Source organism: Aquila chrysaetos, chromosome Z (assembly GCF_900496995.4).
Source record: "Aquila chrysaetos chrysaetos chromosome Z, bAquChr1.4, whole genome shotgun sequence".
Taxonomy (NCBI): domain Eukaryota; kingdom Metazoa; phylum Chordata; class Aves; order Accipitriformes; family Accipitridae; genus Aquila; species Aquila chrysaetos.
In genome coordinates this window covers 18,549,513-18,567,654 of record NC_044030.1, presented here as the reverse complement: position 1 = coordinate 18,567,654, position 18,142 = coordinate 18,549,513, and the positions used below count along the sequence as shown (strand labels likewise).

At 37.2% G+C, this 18,142-nt stretch overlaps 1 protein-coding gene across 6 annotated transcripts in view; it reads left to right on the top strand.

Moving 5' to 3' along the window:
• Positions 1–13,591, top strand: part of DTWD2 (DTW domain containing 2) — a 91,924-nt gene extending 78,333 nt beyond the window's left edge. For all 6 annotated transcript variants that reach the window (XM_030004447.1, XM_041120880.1, XM_041120882.1 and 3 more), the window contains 2 exons: positions 5,085–5,213; positions 9,870–13,591. In XM_030004447.1, the coding sequence (XP_029860307.1) occupies positions 5,085–5,213; positions 9,870–10,040 (300 nt within the window). In that variant the 3' untranslated portion in view covers positions 10,041–13,591. The remainder of the gene's footprint in view (positions 1–5,084; positions 5,214–9,869) is intronic.
• The last annotated feature ends 4,551 nt before the right edge of the window (positions 13,592–18,142 follow it).

Genomic DNA, 18,142 nt, shown 5'->3' with positions numbered 1-18,142 from the left:
ATGTTGTTTTGGTTTTGTCTCACCATTCGGTTTATGCTCTAAGTTGGTGGAGCTCCTCATTGTGTGTTTTATTCATTCAGTGAGTGTACCTAGTTTCTGATTGACAATCAGTCGTTCGGTGAGTCTATCCAATTTGTGATAGACAAAGGCTACCCTAACAGTATTTCAGGTGACTGAGGATCGCTTATTTAGATACTGTGCTGCTCTGGAGTAAAGAGTAGGGTAAAATGCATGTTTGTTGAAAGAAGCCTAAGGGACAAACTGTACCAGGGAGTTGTCCTGGTCAGGTATTCTTCCTCTGATCTCCACCACTGTGTTCTCTCTCTGTGGTATTTACATCTTATCCTAGTGAATGTCATTTTTCAGAAAAATGGATGGGGACCACTTGTTTCCATCCTCTCTGACTCTTCCCAGGAAAGAAGAAATTAGGTTGCTGCTGATGTTACTGTTAGAAATATAAAGTTGCCCTTTCGTACATTGTCAGCTGTTTGAGAGCTGCCCTTACACACTTCTCGGCTCCACGGTGTAAGACAGAGTGCAGGCAGCTTTTCTTCCATAGAAGTTGTCTTGCAATCATGAATAATTTTCCCTTCTCTGGAATGCTGATGATCTTAGGATTTTTTCAGCATGAGACTCAAGAAATGAAGTATAGAAACCAGCAGACAAAACTATTCCTAGCTCCTACAAAAAAAAAAAAGCCTTTAGACACTGTTGCCTGTGTTGAATAGGGGGAAGCCAGTATGCCCGCAGGTAGTCCATGAGGTGGTTTCAACCTCTGTAGCAAGACTTTGTGAAGAGTGTGGCTGTCAGCTGTTGAGAAAAAGTGTGGATATGTGCCTGCTCTGCTGCTCAGGATACATGCTGGAGAAACAATGGCCTGAGTTTACCCTGGTTTTTAATACCTACCTAGGAATTTCTAAGTAGGGACTAAAAGCTCCCTCCAGCATAGATCTCTGTATACTTGAAATAACTAGCCTTCCTAGTCTGTCATGATGGATATCCATACATGGTCCCAGTAAAGGGAGCATAAAACTGAGCAAACCTTCAGGAACAACAAATGAAAATATTAATTTAATTTTAATTTTCTTTTGCATTTCATTACATACACAGATATCCAAATTCTACATTTTCTCCCCTAAATCAATTCACTCTCTTTTAATTTTTCAATATCAAATTGAAGAAGGTAGTTGATAAAGGCTAGTATGTATCCACTACCTTCATTCTTAAATCTGCCCTGGATCTGTTCCCCAGCATATGGACAGAATTTGCTGTTGAATATCCAAGTAACTGTTAACATCTTTCATACGGTAGATAAAAATTCTACAGTATGACTATAAATTAAAGATTGTATGATAGGATTCCAGTATAGTGTAACAGCAAGCATAATCTGCTAATGAAGTGCTAGGTATAAAATCTTTTCTTTCGACAGTCAAGAGTACAGAGCTAGAGACTAAAGACAATGAGTTTGCAGACATGGAATAATCAACTACTTCAACTATCTTGGCTTTAAATATAAAATATTAGGTTCGACTTTGTAGTAGGTAATAGGCATTCATGGAGTAATTTGTCATATATTGTGCCAATTTATTTGCAGAAATATGCTGAATAGGTGCAGAAAATGAAAATGAGTTTTAAGTGGGGATGACCATTGAATTTACAGGAAATAACTCTGTATATTATCACCTGTAACCATTACTTTCAAATATCTAAGAATAGTAAGTAAGTTCAGGAAAGATACATTTATACGTGCTTTGAGACCACTGGTGCATTTTCAGTTTAATTAACAGTTGGTAATTGTATAACCTGATTAAACTGGCAGATATCCTTGCCAAACCACTCTCTATCATCTATCAGCGATCGTGGTCAACGGGGGAGGTCCCAGAGGACTGGAGGCTTGCCAATGTGACTCCCATTTATAAGAAGGGTCGGAGGGAGGATCCGGGGAACTACAGGCCTGTCAGCCTGACTCGGTACCGGGGAAGATTATGGAACGGTTTGTCTTGAGAGCACTCACATGGCAAGTCCAGGATAAGAAGGGGATCAGGCCCAGTCAGCATGGGTTTATGAAAGGCAGGTCCTGCTTGACCAACCTGATCTCCTTCTATGACCAGGTGACCCGCCTAGTGGATGAGGGAAGGACTGGGGCTGTTATCTACCTTGACTTCAGCAAGGCCTTTGACACTGTCTCTCATGGCATACTCCTTGAGAAGCTGGCATCTCATGGCTTGGACAAGTGTACTCTTCGCTGGGTGAAAAACTGGCTGGATGGACGAGCCCAGAGGGTTGTGAAAGGGGTGAAATCCAGTTGGCAGCGGGTCACAAGTGGTGTTCCCCAGGGCTCGGTGTTGGGCCCCGTTCTGTTTATTATCTTTATCAAAGATTTGGATGAGGGGATTGAGTGCACCCTCAGCAAGTTTGCAGACAACACCAAGTTGGGGGGAAGGGTCGATCTGCTTGAGGGTAGGGAGGCTCTACAGAGAGATCTGGACAGGCTGGATCGATGGGCTGAGGCCAGTCGTATGAAGTTCAACAAGGCCAAGTGCCGGGTCCTGCACTTGGGTCACGGCAACCCCATGCAGCGCTACAGGCTTGGGGAAGAGCGGCTGGAAAGCTGCCTGACAGGAGAAGACCTAGGGATGCTGGTTGACAGCCGGCTGAATATGAGCCAGCAGTGTGCCCAGGTGGCCAAGAAGGCCAATGGCATCCTGGCCTGTATCAGAAATAGTGTGGCCAGCAGGAACAGGGAGGTGGTTGTCCCCCTGTACTGGGCACTGGTGGGGTCGCACCTCGAGTACTGTGTTCAGTTTTGGGCCCCTCACTCCAGGAAAGACACTGAGGTGCTGGAGCGTGTCCAGAGAAGGGCAACCAAGTTGGTGAGGGGCCTGGAGCACAAGTCTTATGAGGAGCGGCTGAGGGAGCTGGGGCTGTTCAGTCTAGAAAAGAGAAGGCTGAGGGGAGACCTTATCACTCTCTACAACTACCTGAAAGGGGGTTGTAGTGAGGTGGGTGCTGGTCTCTTCTGTCAGGTGGCTGGAGATAGGACAAGAGGAAGTAGCCTCAAGTTGAGGCAAGGGAGGTTTAGGTTGGATATTAGGAAAAATTTCTTTACTGAGAGGGTTGTTAAACATTGGAATGGGCTGCCCAGGGAAGTGGTTGAGTCACCATCCCTGGAGATATTCAAAAAGCGAGTGGACAGGGTACTTAAGGACATGGTTTAGTGGGCATGGTTAATGGTTGGACTCGATGATCCTGAAGGTCTTTTCCAACCTAAATGATTCTATGATTCTATGATTAAAAATACAATGCATTCCAGGTAATTATTATGGTAAGCAGCTTTAAAATAGCAAAAGCATCGATCTTCACTCAAGGGTACAAAATAGATTTTGGAAGATGTGATTTTAAAATTATTTAATTAAAATGACATTTCCAGTATTACAGTTGTGGAAAGAATACAAATGTATTTTTATATAATGCAAAAATCATAATGTTAGTATGCTGTATTCTTTACACAACTAACATGAGTTCAGCTTCTCAATTTTGCAAACCAAGTGTGTATTCTTTGGCTGTTGAAAGTGATCTCTCTAAACTATCGAAACAATCCTTGCTGGAAACTTTTAAAACATTCTGAAATGTGCATGTTTTGATCCTTCAAGCCTACCCAATAAGAAGACTAGCATTAAAAAAAAAAAAAAGTTTCCTTTGATAAACAAGTTAGGACCTTCTCTCACAAAGGTACATTTTTCTGTCTTTTCCTATATTTGAGTATATTGAGCTTTTATAGCTAACTTATTTGTCCTTTCCAGAATGGCTCTCTTCTTCTCTTGTCACCTTTTTATTTATTTATTTTTAATTCCCATTACATTGGGATCAGGTAAACCATTGGAATTTGATCTTATTCATTCAGGTTTCTTCAGCGGCTTGGAGTTTCTCTTTTATAAATGAGATACCTTGAACTGCTGAAAATGGGTCATTGCATGTAAAAGAGATGAAGGAAAACGAAACATTACAAGTAAAAGCAAAAATGGGAAAAGCGAAGAGGGAAAATACTGAATGAAGTGAGGAATGCTGAAAAACGTCTGGCACGAAGAATGGGAGCAATATTGTGGTGGCCATAGGGAACAGTCACTCATTTTTTTGAGAAGAAGGAAAAATAAAAGACAATTGTTGGGATAAGATAAAAAAAAAAAGAAAATTGCCTTGCTCTTTTATAATAACTCCTTAGGGTTTATGGTACTGTAGTACAATTTTTTGGAAAAGGAACTGATAAATTTTGGTTACGAATAGTGACAATGTTGCTAAAACATTGACTTGTTTGGCAAATTATATTTTAAACATATGTGGAGATGGAAATTTTAGGAATAAAGGAATAATATCTGAATTTTGACACAACATATAATAATGTAAATTCTTTGATGTTTCAACCACTGTTTATAAACTCAGTAAAAGCTTTTGGAGCTGATAAAATAGGCAGTGTAGTGGTTGAATTAAATTTCTTTTTCTTAAAAACCTTTAACTTGTGTGATAGTATAGAGTGGTTATCACTTGAGGCAGAACCAACAGATCATTTTCAAACGTGATTTAGGTAAGCAAATAGTTCTAATCAGTGCCCGAGTATGTTATATGAGTAAACGTAGTTTCTAAAAGTCTTTCATTCAGAACTTGACAAATAATATTTAACCAAGGTAAATAGTGTCAGTGACTATACAGTCATTGTTTATTGTATGGGAGTGTACGATAAAACAAGCATAGGTGAATAATATTATTTTTGTATAAGATATCTATGGCACCTGAAATTGGTTGCTAAAATTTCACCCAGTCTTTCTCTAAACAAACAATTGTATTTTCTTTATGTGTTTGTACAGTAACAAATGAGCTGTTCATGTCTCTGATGGCAACTTACAGGCATTATAGTATTATACTTAACAGTAACATAAAGTTATTGGCTACTGGGAGACAAAACAGCAAAATGGAAAGAAGGTGACTGCCCACAGAGGGGAAGGGCCTGTGTTTTGCTTAGTGTAGGAAGGAAGTATTTTGTTTGATATACTGACCTGTTTATTTTAGTAGAGTGTGCTATTTTTCAGGTGCAGTTAAAACCCAACATTTCAAGTCAATATGTAATCCGTACTCAGCCAACAAACACCTGTCTGTCTACACTTGAATGTGCAGCTGTTGCTCTTAGTATCATGGAAAAAAATAAGAGTATACAAGAGGTATGTAGTTTTAAACATCTGAGTTTTTCTTTTATGAATAGTAGAAGGGATGCAAAGGTACTTAGCTATTAATGTCACATTTGACATTCAAAATCTTAATGGCATTGTAAGGGTTTTGTTGCATAGCAAACTAAACCAAGAATGTACCAATAGAAACTATTTTTTTTCAGATGTTTATTAACTCTAGCATGTTCAGATAACTGTGACTCTTTCCTGTCGTGTTCCAAAAGTCTCTATAGTTTTCCTATTCTTTATTCAACATTGCTGTCAGATTGCTGAGGGAACTTGTTAGGTACAAAGGTCTTGTATGATTGTTTTGCTATTCCTCTTTTGAGTATGTTAAATTCTAGTATGGTATTTTTTGTTCTACCCCATAATGGAGTTAGATTGGCTCTTTTACCACAAAGAGTTGTCTGAAGGTAAACCTGGGCAAGATTCAGGGCTAAAAATCTTGCTTTGATGATGTTAAAAGTACCCATTAGGGTCAGATCATGTCCTGTAACAGATTGTATTTGGTGCTGCAATGTCCATCAAGGCTGAATGCAGACTACTTATCTTGCAGACCATTTTTACTGTGGTAGCCCATTTGTGTATGGAGTAATAGATTGGTTATTGAAAACAACTGCTACCTTCTCAACCCATCTCCTCAGTTCCTCTTTTTTCCTTGTTTTTTTTTTCTCTTCCTTTTCTTTAGTTGTCTAGTGCTTTCCCCTGGCACTTCCACTTCTACAAGTTTTCACTATGCAGTCTCCAGGTTCATTTGTCTCAGGATTTAAGATTTTTCCTGTACTTTTTACTCAATCTCCCTTTTGTTTTTCCCTCTTTTTTCCATTTATCTTTTCTGTTCACTGTTTCTCTTTTGTACCTTTTATGCATTTTTAACTCAGCAGTCCTAGTGTCTTCCAGTTCCTTCTTTCCTTCTACCTCCTTCTTCTTTCCCATCACATTCTCTCATCCTGTACTACTTTCTTGTACACTTTGCCCTGCAGTTCTAAATATGATGGAGTGAATCAGGTTCTTTTCACCTGTACATTGCTTTTTTAAAATGGTTGGTTTATAAGGCACCAAATACATGCTTGCCACAATACAGAATAAAAATCTGTAGAGATGACAGTTGGGGATTTATCCCAAAACAAATAAAAGTACTACTCTGTATGTTGCAGGGCAAATAGTGCAGAGATGCACTGTTGTAGTTATCTCTTCCTGTGACATTCTTCTAAGTTCACATGACATTTCTTATTGCAAAATTTCAAAACATAGACTGTGTACCAGGCACATGTAATATACTAAATTGTACAAATGTAACATGCTAGATTGATTTTTTTTTTTAAACAGTTTTCTTTTGGGTATTTCTTAACTATCGTGTATTGAAAACTACTTTGGTTTATGTACTATGTTAAATAACGGTAATTAACAGTTAACTGTAAGCTGTGGGACAGGCTTACAAAAGCATTTGATCTTCAAGCTAGCTGTGAGGGGGTATTCAGATCGTCTCTGCCATCTAGTTTTTGCAGAAAGCAACTTACTACTTTCCATGCAGTAATATACTCAATTGCCTGTCTCAAACTGGATTAGCTTTTGGGTTTTTGAGAGTCAAAGATCACCCTGCTGTGCTTTGACTTCAGAGGATCATTTAAAAATACTGATCTATTAAAAAAAGATAATGGTTATTTGACTCCAGTAAATATTCTGAGACCAACACATGCTAATGTGCTATAATGTATAGAATTTACATGTTGCACTCATGTAACGGAAGTTATACTCACTCTAAAGTATGATTAGTATTTTGTAGCAAAGGAAGATATTAGTAAGCTTGGCAGAGATTACAGCCTATAATCACTCTGATGTCTAATTTTCATGAAGCCAAAAAAACTTGATGATTATTTAGTTGATTAGTGATTCATTGGTACTGAATGATGTAGCAAGCAGTGTTTGGAATGAAATTTTTGTGCTGGGTCTTGAAGGCTTTGTGCCATTGACTTTCTTGTGCTTTTTCCTAATGGTAGATAAAACCTGAAACCACTTAAATTCAGGAGAGTTTATTAATTTTAAATTGTACATCCTATAATAGATGTTAGGAGATGGTATATATGTATACACACCTTAGACTGTTTATTTACTTCTGTTGAGAACAAAATTGTCATAGAAACATTCAGATATTTTCACCAGTCTCTTCATGTTCTAATAATGGGGAATAGTATTACTTCAGGTACTATCAGTTGAGGCTCTTGGGAATTTGTAAAATACCTTTAGAAATAACTTGTTAAAATGGAAAAATATTTCCAAGGTGTGAGAAACTTAAGAAAAAATGGAGATTAGTATCAGTAAAGTTTCTATCTCTCTTATGTAGGATATTAAATTATTTAACTACCTTTAAATTTATGGTTTACTTCTTCAGTTAATATCTGAATTTAAAGTTACTGGGCTGACAAATGTCATTGAGAGTAACTGGTGCTAGACTCTAAAAAGTTTCATTAGTTATCAGTCAGGTAGGATTAATTTTCTTTTTAGTGTATGTTGGTCTCAGGATATTTACTGGAATCAAATAACCGTTATCTTTTTTTAATAGGTCAGTATTTTTAAATGATCCCCTGAAGTCAAAGCACAGCAGGGTGATCTTCGACTCTCAAAAACCCAAAAACTGATCCGGTTTGAGACAGGCAATTGAGTATATTACTGCATGGAAAGTAGTAAGTTGCTTTCTGCAAAAACTAGATGGCAGAGGTGATCTGAATACCCCCTTACAGCTAGCTCGAAGATAAAATGCTTCTGTAAGCGTGCCCCACTGACCTCCTGCACTCCTGCAGCCATGGAATGCAACCCACTGGGTTATGTCTTCCTACCAGCCAGCTCACAACTCTTACATGTCTTCGGAGGAATTTGGGACTTAACAGTCTTGAGTTTAAGTTTATCCTAGGTCAAAGAATACTAATTGGACATTAGCCTTTTCCTTGCAAGTTGTGATCCCACTAGTCTGTGATGGAAGAGGTTATTAAGATAATGTCCTTCTTAATCTTTTGTTGCTGACATTAGTAATACAAATTTAATAAGCCTTTTGAAAAAGACCTATGAGTAGTTTTGCACCATAGACCCAGGTCTGCAATCTGATTCTGTGCCCAGAATGTAGTACAGAAGGGTCTGTGACAGAGATTTAAAACTTATCCATGTATTCACTACATTCTAGTGTCCACCCTGGGGTGCTCGTATCCCTCTCCATCAGATAATGAATATTTTGGTACTTGACCTCTGCCTGCTAAAAAAGATTCCCAGGTCAAAAATTGCTTCTGCAATTGTCATGATGTAGAGTATGCCACCCCTGTGTCTGCCTGTGTGACACTAGAGTCACCTCAACATTAAATCAATTGCATTTGGAACCAGACTGGGACAGTGTGTGGCCACACAAGAAAATATGGCTCACAAATTGGAACTCTATGTAAAGAAACTTTTCTAGAAACTTGTATATCTTTTATGACAGTGTGGCTACCATATGCTTTTATGCTAAAAGAATGTAATTATTTATTGTAGAAGTTAAATCTATGAAAAATTAGAAATACTGAAATGAAAGTGGGTTTTGTATATTTACTTTTTCCTTTGGTGTGCTAGGACAACATTGGCATATTTTTCCTTCATTAGGACTTCTGTCTCATTCAGGTCCAGGGTGAATGTTTTGTTAGTGTCTACAACTCCCAGTCCTGTATTCTGTTTCATCCCTACCACTCAGAACTGGCCCAGCCTACTTTTCAAAGGCAAAATTACCAGTTTCTCAAAGGTGCTTCTATAAATGTTGCAATAGCCAAGAGCTTCATAAACATTTGTGCACGTTTTTATACCCTCTCTGAATTAAATGAGTGCTATTCCCAGCATATAAGATGATGAATTGAAGTTGAGAGCCATGGAAGTTAAAGTTGGGCACTTAGTTTCATGCCCAATGTAACTTCATTTTCCTGTGTGCTTGGAAGAGTCACATTTTACTTGGTAGAAACTCATCTCCTGCTGACTGCAGTTACATTTGTGATTGCTTTACACATCTGCACATGAAGCCCCATGATACCGAGTCAGGCAACCAGAAAATGAAGAACATACAGTTAGGAACCAATTGAGATAAATTTTGTTTGTGTGGCTTCATTAGTCCTACATAATATCGCTGGGCAGAAGCAGGGATACAGTCCAGTCTCCAGGATAGCAGTCCAGCTGCCTTGATCATGAGTCCCTCCTCTCTTTCTAAAATGCTGCCTTAAGGTATTTTCAGGATGCAAGCACAAACAGCTTAGTTATTGTTACTTATTTTATTACAACTTGTTGGCTGAGCCACAGTAATTGATCGTAGTCCATTGGTAAGGTCAAGTTAAAGTCATAACTTAGAGTAACGTAGCTGGGACTGAAGTCAGGAGTGAGTGGGTCCAAGGAAGGAGTAAGGGACGACAGCAGGTAGGTGGATATATGTCTACTATGTGGCTTCTTTTTAGTACATCTCTTATTCAGCTGTGCCCTCTGTCTCCAAAGGTTATATTTTATCAGCATTTATCATCCAAATTATATTTTATTAGCATTTTTAAGTAGTCCTTGAATACAAAGCCTGTAATAATTGATGTCTCTAAAATCGTTTACTAAAAAGTTGGCTTTTTTGTCTCCCCCCACCCCTTCATCTTTCTGCAGACTATACTCCGTCCACTTCAAGCTTTATGCTCTTTCCAGCTTCAGCATGGTGCCCAGATCCATCACAGCAAGGAGCATCTTCTCAAAAATGGTTTATATGACAAGCCAATGCCAAAGAATAAGCGCAAACTCAGAAGAATGGAGCTTTTGGTGAATAATGTTAAAATATAAGAAAACTGTACTGACAGTACAGTGGGATTTATTTGCAGCTAGCAAATGAATATGAATCTGGGTTTGATCCAAACAGTTGACTGTACTGTAATAAAACAACTTTTAGGCCCTTCATAGGCAAGAGTTTATCTACCAATGTGACAAACAGTAATGGACAAGCTTTTTCATTTTTGCAGTAGGCCAGGTGCCTTTGTTCAGATGATAGAAGATCACTCTCATTTCCTATAGAAGAGAAGAAGAAAACTCTGAGCATAATTTAGAGTTATGTTATCTCTTGGGTGACAAGTATGATCCTCAGTATGACTGGATAAATTTACTTTGGAGAAGCTTTTATCAGTACGAAGACGCGGAATATGAATGTGATGGAATGGTAAGGCTTCAGCATTTAGAAGTATATTGAATTTCTGCTGAGCATTATAACTTCAGTATCTGATTACAGTAGGTTTTCAAACTGTAATTCCTTATATTACTTAGTTCAAATGAACATAAGGCATGCTATTTGTATAGTTCTTTTTTACTTTGAGTTTTTTATTTCTTACATTATTAGAATTCCTTATCATAAATTTATATACATTTTACAATGCAGTCGGGTTTAGTTTGTCTCTCAGGCTTAATTTTTAAATTAAGCCCACATATGTTTTTAGAACCTGAACACTTCTGACTTAAAAAAAAAAAAAAGTGAATGTAGAGAAATTATTTTTGGAATTATAACTCAAGTGCTTCACTTTTACTTCAACAAAAACTACTCTTTCACAGAAGGGGACATTTTATGGATATTGATACACCATACCCTGATATGCAATCGTTATGATACTAAAGGAATTAAACAAACCCAGTGTAAACATCTCTGTAAGAAGTATGATGCAATAAGAAATGATTATGTCTGGATACAACCTACTAAGATGATTGCAGATCCATTAGATTTGCATGTGTTCTTTAATTAGTTCTTCTCTTCAAGCAGTGATATAACTGTACCTCTTTCTAACGGGAATTAATAGAAGTTGAAGAATTAGCTATTTTTACAAGCTTTGTAAAGTAATATTTTATGATCTGGAGGAAAAAAAATTGAAATAAAGTTTTTGATGTTCCTTTCTTCATGTTCATAAATGCCTCCTACATGAAACAGATGAAAATGGTTAATATTTGTCTTTACTATTGGTTCCACTCTAGGTAACAACATGGAGCTAATTGGGTACTAATTAGACTTAGAAAAAGATATTTTGTCTTTAATTTATGAGCTGCAAGGCAAGAAACTACAGAAGTGGAGGGTGTAAACACAGCTAACCAATACATTAACTGAAAGCATTTCTGCAATTAACAAGAGAGGTCAAAATTAGGTCAGAGATTAGCTAAGAAATTTTAGAGCTAATAGTGACCTTTTGTTTAGGCATGGATTAACAATTTAATTTGTCTGGATATGTTAGCAAAGTTTATGTAACCTTTTTCTCTTCTGCCAGTCTAGATAAATCCCGTATCTGTCGCTAAATTCAGCAAACCTGAATTAGTTTTGACAAATCTGAAGCGAAACAGTGTCATATGATTAATGATAGTGTAAATGCACTTTTGTTCACATTGGAACAGAGAAAGGACATGTTTATTCCTGTAGCAAAGCACAGCACAGCAATCTCCAGGCTAGCTTGGAGGCTGAAGTTGCAATCTTGTGCAATTTGCGTGCACAGCCTTGTGTGTGACACTGCCTCCAGTTCTGGGGTTGGCATGGCTCATGCTGGCCTGGGAATCTGTTTCCCCTGTGCCCAGGGACATGGTCAAAGCATTCCTTAAGGAAACAAGGGTATCAGTTAGGCTTGATTGTTAATGCCGTATTTACATATATGGACAATGTTCACATTTAATGTTCTGTATCTTAATTTAGTTTACCTTATTTTAGATTCATCTAGAACAGTAGAATATCTTTTGACCTACATTGTGAAGATTATTTTCCTAGACAGAAGACTAAATGAGTCTTTTCATAACATGTGAGTTTATGTTATGGAGAACAGAAAGAAATTTGTATTGCAGCCTGGGATTCACAGACATCTGCAAAATGCCTTAGAATTACAGGATCAGAGAAATAGTTGTCTTAATTGAGTTATAATCCTACATTAAATACTCTTGTGCATGCAATCTCTGCAGAGTTTTCATGTTTTTCAGCAAAGGACAAATTCCACACAGCTTACAATAAGCACTTTTTACTTTTGTTGATTCATCTTGTTCTTCTAATTTTGCTCCTGTGGTTAACAGGATTTGTAGGATGTAATGCTGGATGCATGGAAGCCTTTAATTGCTAATTTCCTGTGTTGTACGATACTAGATCAATCACTATGCAGCAGTTGCTGAAGAAATGAAAAATAATTCATTGCAAACCTCCAGGCATTTCTTTTTTTGGGTTTTTTGTATGTCCCATCTCAGCTATAATACAGTGATCATTTAGATGCAACACAGCAGTCACATGAAGTTCAATTTCAGATTTGTTCAAAGCTATTAAACACAAAATACTTTTTTTTTTATTTTTTTGGTGGAACTTACATGGCTTTAAAAATATACATAGTGTAAGACTAGAAAGTTTTTTTCAAGTCTTTTGGATTCAGAATTTATCTCTAAATACATGGCCTCAAAGAAATGGGTACTCTGAAGTCCAAGCTCTTTTGACGGAAGTTGTATGTGATGAAGTAGCACTCTTTGCAAGCAATTTCATTAGAATGAGTTTAATTTGCAATTTTATTTTTTGCAGTAATAGTCAATCTGTTTCATTTTTCACTTACCAAAAGATTAATGAGTGAAACCGACCAGTCTAACAAGATATTGATTAAAAAAAAGGAACATGTTTGCTTCTAATGTTTGGTCCTTTGTCCTTGTCCACTTTGTATTTCCAAATATTGCTACCAAAATGAAATCTGCTTTCCATGTGCCACTGTGTCATGCTTTGGGGAACTGGTGACTTGGATAGCAGGCTTTTGAACACATGAACACATGTAAAAATTTTACGAAGGTGGGCATTGTTAAGTCTCCATATTTTCATAATCTGTACAGCAAAGTTTAAGAAAAAAGACAAAGCTAGAAATCTTTCAAAATAAGAACACCGCCCACACACACACCTTTTGTTTAGAAAGCTTTCAAATTAAAAGTGAAGAGACGCTCAGAACAAACATAAATTTATTTTTCTTCAAGATTTTAGTTTCATTGCCTCATAACTCCATTGGAATTCCAGCTGGAAGATGGTGTTACCATACTACCAATAAATTACTCTCTTATTAGTTTTTCTTGAAATAAAAAGGAAACTTTTCAAGTGACTTCAAAAGGTGCGAAAATTATTTTAAGACCAAGGGTTTTCTTCTCAATTGTTACATTAGATAAAAAATTGTTTATGCTACATTATTTTCTACAACTTCCCTGCTTGTTTTGAAATTTAATTAAAACCTGAACTTTTAAAAAGGGATAGTGGTTCATGCTTTTCTCCTGAGGATTGTGTTTATTATGCCTACATACGTGAATGCACATAAATTATATATTTGTTTCTGCTTCGAAGCAATAAAAGATCTAATTTACTGTGATCATGTGCTACTGTGTCTCTACAGAACTGAATTTGTTCACATGTGCTGGTATCACAAAGAGGTAAGCCTAGTCCTTTTTTGTGCCTTTTTAACACCATTCAGTCAGTTAATGAAGAGATGTGGCTTTTCCTATGGCGTTTGAAGAAAAAGGTTCCTTTGTTATCCATTGAAACCTGCATGAAGACTAAATTGCTGTGGCAATTTCTCAAGCATTTCGGCTTCAGAGCTCTGGTCTCTCTTTCTGCAGTAGTGGCTGACTCCTGTTTGCTACCTCACAAACATGCACATCTTCCCACACTCTAGCATCCCCCAAGCACTGTATCTCCAGCTCAGTGCCCTACTAGGAGTAATGATGTGAACTTCACCCACATTTTTTCCTTCCCCAAATTGTGGTACTCAGGCTAAAAAGAAAGCTGGTTCTGTTCTCATGCAGCCGTTCCTCATCTCCCTGCTACAAAACCTGCACTTTAGGGACTTCCATACACCGTTAGTTACCAGGCTTTTTCCTGTGTCCCTTTTCACAATCCCTCCAAAGCCCCAGCACTTCATGTCCTGAGAGCTGCTGCTTTTGTGGTGGGGGACAGGTGACAGGGGGAAGTAAAGAGGGGAGAAGGAGAGAAAGGTGTGTGTTTTAAGAAGTTGAGTAGGTGATTTAGATAAAAGTTGTTTCTGTTGCTAGGGTATGGTTGCTATAAAGCTCGATACTCATCACTATGGCTTGGTGTTCACTTAATACCAAGATTGTCCTAACAGTTTGTCTTGTTTGTGGAGTACATCCTAGGGCAGCTGCTTTGTTCTACTAGTTTAAGATTCACTAAATATTTATTTGGATCCCTTTGTATTTCCTAAAAGATGCTAACTAGTTTTCTGTTTGAGAAGGTACTTCCCATCACTAAGCAACAGAAAAATTGCTATACCTGTGGTGCAGCAATGCTTGCAGCACAGTTATGGTTTAAGTTGATGTATATACACCACTTGATCTGGTTGGACTATGCATACTGTACATCTTCTGTCATAGATGTAAGAGGCAGCAGATGCTCAGTTGGAAGTAGCTTTGAACTGTTCTCTCTGCCCATGTAAATAATAATTAAAAACCTCAGTAGCTGTAACAGACCATATGCTATGCTGTGGCCTACTGTGTCTATAAGGACAGGTAACATATTTTAGCTTTTATAGCTGAACTGAAACTGGGACTTTATCTGCCATATGAAAGATTCTTTTGGGCTTGAATACTAGGATTTACTCTCAATAAAGAGGTGTATCACAAAGTATATACAAAAGATTTAAAGCACATTAAGACATATCTACTTCTCTGTATTAGTGGAATAGAGCAACATAGAATATTTGGCAAATTAATAATATATAAACCATTTGCATATATACATGCATGTAAATATAGATTGTATTTACAAAATATGTAAGTGATTATTATAAGTTATCACGATCTTTTAAATAGATTTTAAAATGAAATTAAATTTCTATGAAAAAAAAGTCAGTGGTTCTAATGTCTTGTTTGCCTTTTGCTGCTGAAAGGTTCATATGTATATAACAGATGTGTAGGTAAAAGTAATAGTAAATTTCTAGTGGTTTTTTTTTTTTTTTGTATGCTTTTTTAATACATTTTTAGGTGGATGTGTTGAGAAATGGGTCGTATACCAGTTGTGATTAAGTGTTTGCAGAATTGAGGTCATTTACATTACATTCGAATTTTTTTCCATAATTACTAGCAGAAGGTAATGAGGAGAAAGTGATACTGTAGTATATTAATTTATCAACTTATGGTACTTTATTATACTTGAAACAGACCTCTAAGGGATTTTAACTTTACACAAGATCAAGTTTCCTATTCTTTTCAGGGATTAGATGGGATGACTTGCATCACTCTTAGTTGTGCTGGTGTCTGCCAAATGTGGATTCAGTATTGTGAGGAATACTAAGTTTAGATGAAAAGATAATTTATATAATTTTCCCTAGAAAAGTTATGTGGACTTTCATTTTCACTGAAAGTGTCTATGGATTAGTGTCTATGTTTTTTTCCATTTGAGTGTAAGAGAGTTATGCAGAACTCAAATCTTACTGGTCATTCTGTTTCATTCTGGATTGTGTCAATAATAAGATTTGTTAATGGAAGGTACTGGTAGTCAGGTATTAGCCAAAAAAGATAGAACACTTAGGATTTGTGACCCTTGCCTTATTCAAATACATTTGCTTTCTCTTTTTGTTTGAGCAGGCATTTCTATTAGACAAAATATGTACTCCAGTTGATCTTTAAACAGTTGTGAGATTCTTGTTCTGCTTGGCTTTGTTCACCTGTGTCCCCCCCAGACAGACAACAGTTCTCCCCTCTGGGATTCGTGCTGCTCGTCTCCCTGTGATCAGTGAGAGTTTCACATTCTTTAGCTACGCAGGCTGAACTTGCACCTCTGCCTGCAAAACTAAATCATCCCTGCCTCTCTGTTCAGACAGCAGTCTAGTTTCCTTTTTGACCCCGTCGTCACTGTGGAGGATGATATTTTGCAGAGCTGTTCTGGCGCTGTTGGGGCATTATGTGCTTTTGATACAAGGAAGGAGAACACAGTGTGAACGTCCATTTCTGTTGCAGTTAGTGTTTACTAGGGGTTTATCTGAAATGGAAAAAAATAAGAAGTCAGTATTTGTCCAATGATAAAGGGCAAAATATAAAAGCAAACTTTTAATGACCAGATTTTACACCTTGCCTATGAGCAGGTAACAGGAGGTCCTCGCTTATGTGCCCTTCACAAGATGCAAGGAAAATCGCAGCCCTTCTGTTCAAGGGAACAAGAACAGTTCTTTCCTTCTGTCTCTAGAGGTATGTATCACTTCAAAGACAGAGGGAAAGGGGCTTGACTACTGTGTAACTCAAAATTGTTGTAACACTGTATATTACCGCTATAAAAGTGAATCTGTGGATGGATGCAGCCTCTTCTTTAGGATATACCCTTAGTTAAGTTTTTGAGGACTTTACATCAGGAGGAAGTTAAGCATATTTAAAAATCAAGCGAGAAGCATTCACTTACCTGGCAGCATTGTTTACCTCAGACATAAACTGATCTGAATTACTGTTGTTGTTTTCACAGTGTGTATATGAGAAATTATACCTAATTCAAAGTGATAACAAAGTCTGGGGACAGGGAATTGGGTGTTTCTTGTTTTGGATTTTTTTTAAGGTAGCTCTAAAATTCACGAGTGTGGGAGGAATTGCTGGAGGAATTGGATTGGATGTGGAGAGAGGTATGAGTTATAGAATCAGAGAGTTTAGACAGGGTAATTTGCATCTGCTCTGACTTCCTAGCACCTTCAAGTCAGAAAAATTGTAATGTGAATGCTGTATCCTTTCAGAGAACAGTCTTCCACTTTATATTCTGTTGAAATAATAAAAAGAGGTCCTGTGCTGCCCCTTGCAGAGGTATAAACTTTGTGAAGCTTTGGATTAAATTTTGGTGATTTGGATTGAATTTGCTGCAAGTTTTAGTTAGCTTTTATTTTTTGCCTGTAAAATACTGAATATATTCTGCCTCCAAAATTGCTGAAGCAACCGCAGAAGATGGAAACCTAGTTACACCTTGTATATGTCTTCAGCTTTCATGATGAAACATTGTCCTCCTGAAATGATTGTATGAATTGTGTCTATTCAATGGCAACAGCTGATTGTCATCCCCTTTATAAGTTCATCCAAAGTTACAATCATACTAGTTCCTTTATTTTGAGAAAATTACTAGTTCCTAGAGTTAAATGTTTGGCAAGTAGTTACTTAAATTGTATTTATATCAAAATGTTATTCATATGTACCTATTTGTATTTATTCAGTAATTTTTAGGAACTTTGTCATCTGCACAACAGATTTCCCACCTTTTAGTCCAAGGTGCTATTTCTCATGTGTGGCAGATAATAGATGTTCATGAATAAATGCTTCATACACTATTTCTTTCTTGGGGAAAAAAAATGCAATGCTTTTGATTAACATTGGAACTTAATAAAGGGGAAAAAATAAAATATGACAGGAGTGTTCTGTTGAATGATTCTTCCAGTTAAGTTGATGATTTCTACAGGGGAATGCCTCATGAATAATTCAGGTAAGATGGAAACAAGTGCCTTGCTGGCCAATGACTCAATGAAGAAATCATGTTAGAACCAAAGCATGCTATGTAAAATGCATGATAGTCTTAATGCTGATGTTTAAGTATTAATAAGTTTTATCCTGTAGGATAGCCAGAGGTGCAGTAGAGTTGAACGCCAGAGAAGGTTTGTGTGTATCACTTCTGAAACTGTCACAAATGCTCTGTTTTAAAATGGAACCAAGTGGATGGTCACTGTTGCCTAAAGTAGCACCAGGCTTCAGTTCTCAGGCAAGCTGAACTGGCTTTTAAAAGAGAGCACGGTGACAAAATCTTACATTTAGGTATGGAATAACTATAGGGAAGAAGCAGGTACTCCACTCTCTGTTGCCTTGCTTCCCGAAAAGTTAAACTTCTTTTTGTAAGTAAGCTAAGCGGGAACACAAGCAAACTCTAATAGAAATATCTTTCAAAA